This window comes from Pectinophora gossypiella, chromosome 3 (genome assembly GCF_024362695.1).
Source record: "Pectinophora gossypiella chromosome 3, ilPecGoss1.1, whole genome shotgun sequence".
In the NCBI taxonomy this organism is placed as follows: domain Eukaryota; kingdom Metazoa; phylum Arthropoda; class Insecta; order Lepidoptera; family Gelechiidae; genus Pectinophora; species Pectinophora gossypiella.
Genome location: NC_065406.1, coordinates 13,338,605 through 13,346,938, shown reverse-complemented (window position 1 = coordinate 13,346,938; position 8,334 = coordinate 13,338,605). Strand labels below are relative to the sequence as shown.

At 43.3% G+C, this 8,334-nt stretch overlaps 1 protein-coding gene across 1 annotated transcript; it reads right to left on the bottom strand.

Moving 5' to 3' along the window:
- Positions 1–5,131: 5,131 nt before the first annotated feature.
- Positions 5,132–5,455, bottom strand: LOC126379585 (uncharacterized). Its single transcript, XM_050028395.1, has one exon. The coding sequence runs from the start codon at positions 5,453–5,455 to the stop codon at positions 5,132–5,134; it is 324 nt and encodes a 107-aa protein (XP_049884352.1).
- Between the last annotated feature and the right edge of the window lie 2,879 nt (positions 5,456–8,334).

Genomic DNA, 8,334 nt, shown 5'->3' with positions numbered 1-8,334 from the left:
AGCGTCCTAAAGTAATATCTATTGCAAGCTGATTGGCCATCCCTACGGCTAGAGTAATCAGTCATTAGGACCGTATATTGTGTCGAGCGTCAATATTTTTCAGTGCCGTCCCTAAGCGATCCTGCGTAGACCCCTCAGGACCCAAAAATCGCCCTATACTATCCCTTCGTGAACTGTATCAGCCTAAATAATGGCCCAATTACGTTAATAGAAATCCGAAATACCATCGCGTAAAGAAGAAAACATTCGCAGTAATTGGATGCCCCTTTGGCTTATCGTATAATGGAGGCTTCGGAGATGTAGGTCAGATTATCGTCTCATTTATGCTCCGTGTTGAAAGATCAAGAAATAAATTAGACCATCCTCAAAACACACTTATTTATCTTGAGTTTAGCCCATCATGACGGGTCATTATCAGGTTTGGTTTTTACACACATACATACATAAACTCACGCCTAGTTCCTACCGGGTTAAGCAAGGACTATTCCATTTACTTCGTTCCTGATACACTTCTCTTGCCGCACATATCTGATACACGCAAGTCTGCTTTTTCTACTTCAATAATAGGTATATTTTTTAAGCTTGTATGCTGTTTTAGGAGCGAAAGTTAAATTACAAAAACTAAGTTATTTTTTTCAATACTCAAACTCTGTGAACCGACAATATATTAATAGCGGTATGTTCGCCTAGACCTACCTCTTCCGAATCTACCACTTATACCCGCATAATAAATTATTTGTTTGACAATACACGTCCAAAACATCTAAGCACCCCTTTCTCAATTCTCGTCACCACATTTTCTTTTACATCACAACTTTCCGTTTTCACACTATTCATTTAATATAATTCCCACTCGTACTGCTCAACTAGTGATATGCCTTTTCTAGGAATCAGGAATGTTTCCGGAAAAAAAAGTACAAATCTTATGTAAAAAGAGCTGTATAACCTAAACTTTAGGCAGATAAGACAAGAAAGAACAATTTGAAAAAAAGCAAAGAGTTTTTAAAACGAGAACGTTCCCACTTTAGAAACATTTCCGGGACCGGCACTTCACTGTCCTCAACGCTTTCACTCCTATACCTATGCAGGAGTAGTTTTCGCTCACACGAGTCCCTTCAAATCCACCGTATACAGGTAATACAAAATCGTTTCATGCGGAAAGCCACGGGAGCTCCGTGGTTCCTTCGCAATGAAAATCTGCACATTGGCCTAGGTCTGCCAACCATTGCCCAATGGCTCAAATTAGCTTCAAAACGTATTTTTCGATTCTGTTCCACACCACCCAAATCCGCTGATAATTGCGGCTTCCGAATTCATCCCGCTTAGGGACGGTACTGAAAAGTATCGGCGTCCGAAGGACGTAATATACGATCGCGACGACCTGATTACTCCAGCCATAGAGACCGCCAATCAGTTCGCGACACCAAACACTTCAGGACCCCGATACCGACCCCGCCGGAGTGGTCGACGATTTCCCTCAATCAGCGCTTATCGCTATCGACCCACTAGGATCGATTAATTCTTTCAAATATTCCTCTCAGATGACGCCCAGGGCTGAGGTTCGCGCCCAACTGGGCACCCTCAGGCCTGTTGTCTTAAACGTTGTACCGGGTGAGAGCCTTCAGCGCTTCCCATTTGTCCGACCAAGTAGTTAATGCCATCTGCGGCAAATCTACAATAAGTCACGTCAAAAAAGCAAACCTAGTGAGTAGATACGTGCAAAATACCAGTTTATTTTCACAAATTGATGAGGCCTCCATGAGTTGGTATTCTTGCGTCTGGATTTCGTAGATTACGCTTTACCCGTACACATAATTTTGTATTTACGCAAAGACAGTCTCATTACCATAGAATTCCGTTTTTGGCAACGGATATAAAGTTGCGATCTATCGGAATTCGCAAGGTTACTTATTGTGAGGCCACGAAATTCGCGTTTCTTTATATCTTCTTATCTATACCGTCGCCATAGCGAAAACCACACAGCTGACGCTATTTTCTTCAATAAACTCTCGATTCATTTCAATTACATTGATTTTTTTTAATTTAGGCCACATTTTTGTACCTGGATCAAAACTAGCTTATCTATTGCGTGATTTTGCTATCATAAAAAAAATATGATTTTTATTACATAACCTTATTCTATTGAAAAAAGAACCATAAGTGAGACTTAAGAGAACCGGAGAGGAATAATTGGCTGCCTGACACGACACGATTCGTTTATAAAGAATATCATAGAAAAGGAAAAATTAGAATGAAAGACAGGAAAAGGTAGGCCTAGGAGAACATTTGTGAAAAAAATAAAAAGAAGGTGCAGGTCGTGTCGCATCAGGAGGGGAAGAATTTGACGGAGGGAAGAGGGGAATGGCGATTACTCCACCTACAAGAGCGCAGCTCTTAAATAATGAGACAGAGAATCTTATTCTATTCTAATATGATTTTTAAAAAGTATTCACTGTAGGGTGAAGAATGTAAGATATTGAACTTACTTGCACCATAATGAAACAACGAATAACAAAAAAGTTTATTGCGTGATCGATTTGGATCTTTGGCATCGGATGGCATTCATTTGGCCAAACAAATGATGAACATTGCGGACTTTCCCACATCTCGAAAGTACACATTTTAATCGTCACATTTTTGGTGATGCGTATTGTTGTCTGCAGCAATTACAAACGGTCTTCTTCTTTCGTGTGGGTTGTGAGGTTACCAACCTCATCCACCAGGGTTATTATTGAGCCGCTAAAATCCCCTCACATGGCTCATGTAACGACTGTACTTAAAGTAAGTTGCAACCGGGACCAATGGTTTAACGTGCCTTCCGAAACATGGATCGTCTTTCGGACGAACGGGTGATCAGCCTGCAATGTGCTAACCTAAGTGCATTTTGTGATCATTTCCTCATCGGAATTCTAACCTAACCTAATCAAACTAGCTGAATCACTATTTAATTTACTTTTTTTCGTCTGGATCCGGGTCCACAGGTTAATACCGGGATAAACCCTGTATCTACTAGGCAACATCGACAGGCTTAACAACTAGATACTGAGATACAAAAAAAAAACTAATATTAAAATGTAAGCAGCAACATTAACCTTTGTCTTTCATATCGTAGCAAACAGAGATTAAACCTTGCTTTACTAGTTTCTTTACATTTTTTTTTCAATTATAAAAGGAGGCCAAGTGAAAATGAAGTCGAAGATGATCTCTACCTTGAGGATAGGTAAAAGCTTTTTTGTCTGAAGAAAAATAGGTTATTTTTAATATACCTTACCGTCTGTTATTCATTATTCGTTTATATACAATTCGGTTACCGCGGTAAGTATTATTAATTCCCCCCCCTGTCCCCTGCCCCCTTCCTCTCCCCCCAATCTTATTCTTCTATTTTATTGTTGTCTCTTCTTCTCTCGTCTGGATTGTGACGTGAACGACCAACCTCATTAATCCCGTTGTCAGGGTTGCATAAAAACATAAACAGCCCATACACGTTCCACTGCTGGGCACAGGCCTCCCCTCATTCAACCGGAGGGGGTATGGAGCATACTTTACCATGCTGCTCCACTGCGGGTTGGTGGAGGTCTTGGGCTAGTAGCCCGGGACCAACCGCTTAGCGTGCCTTCCGAAGCACGGAATCATCTTACTTTTTCGGAAAATCAGGTGATTCAAGCCTGCACTGCCCTTAGCAAACAAAGGCCAGTCTCACAAAGTGATTTCGCCAATGTCCCCATTGGGAATCGATCCCGGACCTCCAGATCGTGAGCCCAACACTCTAACTACTAGACCACGGATGCTGTTACATATTTACGTAAGTAAATAGTAGCAGGGACCGACTGCTTATCATGCATTCCGATCCACGGATCATCTTACGACCAACTAAGAATCACAAAGTAATTCTTGTGATTGTGTCTCGCCCGAGACCCGCTACTGACGGCTAGGTTACAGCGTGAATAGATAACAAAAATCGTTTTGTTTTTGTTTTGTCACAGTCGGGTGGCTTCAACACACAGCTTTGTATCTGGTGCAACGCATATCGCTGGCTGTTCAACGCGGAAACGCAGCCAGCATTATGGGTACATTTGCACCAGGTACGATTGGAGGCGGGCTTTTTAATTAATATAGTTTAGTTTAAGTGTTAATTGTACATAATTTATTTTATTTTGAGTTTTATTTATTTGTTTTAGTTTTATTATAATTTTATTTTTGTTTTGTTTCATATTTTTGTTCTGTAACTGTTTTGTTTATGGTGTAAATAAAGTTTTTTGTTGATCATAGCTTTGTTGCGCACTATTTTTATAATTGTTAATCTGTTACCTATAATAATCGACGAATAGTACACGGTAAAACTTTTTAAGTACAACTTTGCACTCCACTTAAAAAGTGAAGTGAGAAGTATTCCTTATTTGCTCATACTTGTATGGCGCGCGTTTTGCCCTCACTTGGCCCTTCAAACCCTTTTCTTCTATTTCGTCATTCAGACCATGATTCTGAGTTGATATCATGTGAAATTTCCTGTCGGAAAATTCATGACAAGTTTAGTGTCTTTTTATTTTTTCTCAATTCCATACTTTTGCGACGGAAAATTCTATTTGATATTAACTCGGAATCATGGTCTGAATCATCCCTCAATGTTTTCGTTACGATGTCACTAACACCCTGTATATGCAGACGATATATAAATATTTTATATATAATAGATTATGTTAGTTTCCAATTATAACATGTACCGCACCTGCGCTTTCACTTGCTTTTGGTATACACCGATGTTTGAAAACTCGCTTTCTAATTATACCTAAACGTCTAAAATAACTTTAGTATTTGAGATTGTTTTCTTAGTACTGAAACTTTGCTTACCCTAACAGAGATTACTAGGGTGTGTTTACATTGTGTATATCTTGTAAAATTTACTTGTGAAACTGCTTAAGTTCCAAGTTCAATATTGAACTTACTAACTATTGCTGAATTCGTAGTAAAGAAAATTATTCCATAATAAGCTGTGATGTGGTGTTCCCGAGAATGTTCCCAAAGTAGGAATGTCCCCGTTGAAAATTTGCTGTTGCTGCTTTTTTTTCAAATTGTTATTGTGCTCTGGTGTTATCTGCCTAAAGCTTCTTCTTCTTCCTAAGCCTTGTACCGCTTATACAGGGTCGGCTCTCCTTATCCTATTTCTATAGGTTGGTCGGTTTTGGGCCAGTTTGGCGTCCAGGTATTGTTTCAGGTCCTTTTGGACCGTCGTTAACCATGTGGCGGGGGGTCTTCCACGCCCTCTTTTTGACGTCGGGATATTTAGGGCTGTTCTGACTATATGGTCTTCTGGGCGTCTCATGACGTGGCCGTACCAGCGCATTCGTTTTTCTTGAAGTTTATCGACTATTGGGGCAATCTTGTAACTACCTCGGATGTACTCATTTCGAATTTTGTCGAGTAAGGTGACTCCCGCTGACCAGCGTAACATGCGCATTTCGGTTGTGTATCTACTAAACACTTCAGGACCCCGATACCGACCCCGCCGGCGTGGTCGACGATTTCCCTCAATCAGCGCTTATCGCTATCGACCCACTAGGGTCGATTAATTCTCTCAAATATTTTTCCTCTCAGACAACGCCCTGAGCCGAGGTTCGCGCCCAACTGGGCACCCTCAGGCCTGTTGTGTCTTAAACGTTGTACCGGGTGAGAGCCTTCAGCGCTCCCCATTTGTACGGCCAAAAATCTACAATAAGTCACGTCAAAAAAAAAAAAAAGGTCGTGTATCTGCCTAAAGCTTAGGTTAGGTTAAATTTACTGCCGGGAATGTTCCCAAAGCGGGAATATACTCCATCACTGGTAATAAGTCGTTAATGCGGCAGTCTCCGTAAAACAATGTTAAGATATTTCTTAGCTACCGTTTATTGTACATAAATAATAATATTAGTAAGAAACACGTATACAGAGTGTTAGTGACATCGTAACGAGTACTGAGGGGGATGATTCAGACCATGATTCTGAGTTAATATCAAGTGGAATTTACCGTCGCAAAAGTATGGAATGGAAAATAATCAAAATAATAAATCAAACGTTGAATACGACTCTTTTCGGCCCAAGAAAGTATCGAATCATATTTGTGCAAATAAATGAAGGCCAGGCGCGCACTACGAGTTTTTCGCCGCGCGGCAGATTGTTTTTTTTTCGTGACTTATTGTAGATTTGCCGCAGATGGCATTAACTACTTGGCCGGACAAATGGGGAGCGCTGAAGGCTATCACCCGGTACAACGTTTAAGACAACAGGCCTGAGGGTACCCAGTTGGGCGCGAACCTTGGCTCAGGGCGTCGTCTGAGAGGAAAAATATTTGAAAGAATTAATCGACCCTAGTGGGTCGATAGCCGTTTGTGTTGTTTATACTGTCTATTTCGTCTGTTGTGATGTTTTGCTCATGCATGATTTGGCTCAGCTTCACATGAAACTGGGCCCAATCCGCTTTTCCAGTGTTGAAGATTCTTGTTGTTCTGTTCACACGCACACCCTTTGATTTTTCCAGATTTATGTGAAACTCCAAGCCGTTGTGGTCCGACCCTGTCAGATCGTCGACTACTCTCCAACCTTCCGTGACTGCCAACATGTCCGCTGTGCAGGCCGTGATGTCGACGCAGCTGGTATAGCGCCTTCCCCCTCTGATCACATCGAAGGTTGGAGTTTCCCCTGTGTTGAGCAGTTGCAGTCCAAGCTGGTCGAGAGTTCCCAGCACCTCCTCCCCTCTGTCATTGGTCTCCCTGCTGCCCCACCAGATACTCCAGGCGTTGGCGTCTCCTCCCAGGATGAGCCTGCTAGGTCCCGTCTTGTTTTCAACCTTTTTGAGGACATCCAGGTAGGGCCCTAGTGGCTGGTCTGGCTCGAAGTAGAACGAGACTAGCGTGAGTTTCCAGGCACTGGTTTGGATCCCCACCACGACGATGTTTTCTGTGGTGAGTTCTGGGTACTGTACCACGTTTAGGTCCGGGTCAAAGATGGCTATCGCCGCCTTTACAGTCCCGCTTCCTGGCCTAGTACTCTGGAAGACTCTAACGCCTCTAAACCCGTTCATCTTCGTTGCTCCGCCCACATAGGGTTCCTGGATTAGCGCTGCGGCTGCCTTGCGCTTTCCGGCCTCAATCATAAGCTCCTGGGTCGCCAACTTCTTCCTCTGGAGATTCGCCTGGAGTATCTTGTACGGCGCGTTCTTCTTTGGGACCACCTTAGCAATATGCCACGGAAGCTCGTGCCAGTCGATCCCATTTAGCCCGGATAGGGCATATATTGCTGAAGGCATTGTGGGCTCTATCTTCTAATTCTGCTTTGGCACAGTTTCGGCATTCAGGAGCGTCGCCCACCACCCGCTGGGGACAGTCTGCTCTGAGGTGTGGCCCGGCACAGTGGCTGCACAAATCCTCCGATTCCTTGCAGAAACGCCTGCCGTGCCCATACCCCAGGCAGCGAGTGCACTGCACTAGCGGGGATTGGTCCTCCACATAGATGGTCTGCAGGTCTATACGTACTCTTCCTTTGTTTATTGCCCGGTTCCAGATTTTGGGGGAGGTGACGACTACTATGTTGTTTGTACTAGGGTTTCTTGCGTTTCTTCGGAATTTTACCGAGATCCGGTCTTCCTCTCCGTCGAGGCCGTGAAAAATATCCCGGTTTTGATTTCTCAGCGCCCTCAGCACTTCCTCATCGGAGTGAATGCGGAGGACGCCTCTGAATATCAGCATCGGGTCTTTATTTTTCACCTCCTCGACATTGAGAAGTTGACCTGCGCTCTCTATCCGGCTTTTCACCCTCTGACGTTCCTCTTTTGTTCTGCATCCCAGTATTACTTTTCTATCCTTGGCTTTCCGTATTTTCTCAACCTCTACCCCTCCTTCTTTCGCATTTACCGCCTTCCTAACTTTGTCTAATACCTCTTCTCCTGTTTCTTCCGTATTTGCCGATGTGATTATGACAGAGTGTAGAGCGGTTCGCTCCCTGGTCACGCTTCCAGGTGGTCTCGCTACTACACTCGCGTAGGATACTCGCTCTAGGTCCTCCGTTGTCTTGGCTCTCTCTATGGTCTCTTTGAGCTCTTCAATTTTTCTCCCGTTTTCCAGGAGTAGCCTCGTCTGTTGTTCAATTTTTTCGAGTATCCTATCCTCTGCCTCCCTGTCATTTTTCTTTAATCCTGCCGTTTCGGTTTTGTCGCTCTCATCCCCTAACCTCTTCTTCCCTGTTTCTACTATTTCAGCTGGACCCAATGTTCCCCATGTTGCCGTCTTATCGGCTTCCGCCTCTTTATAGCACCTATATACAATAAAGTCATTTAACCCTAAAAAAGCGCCTGGCTCCGACGGG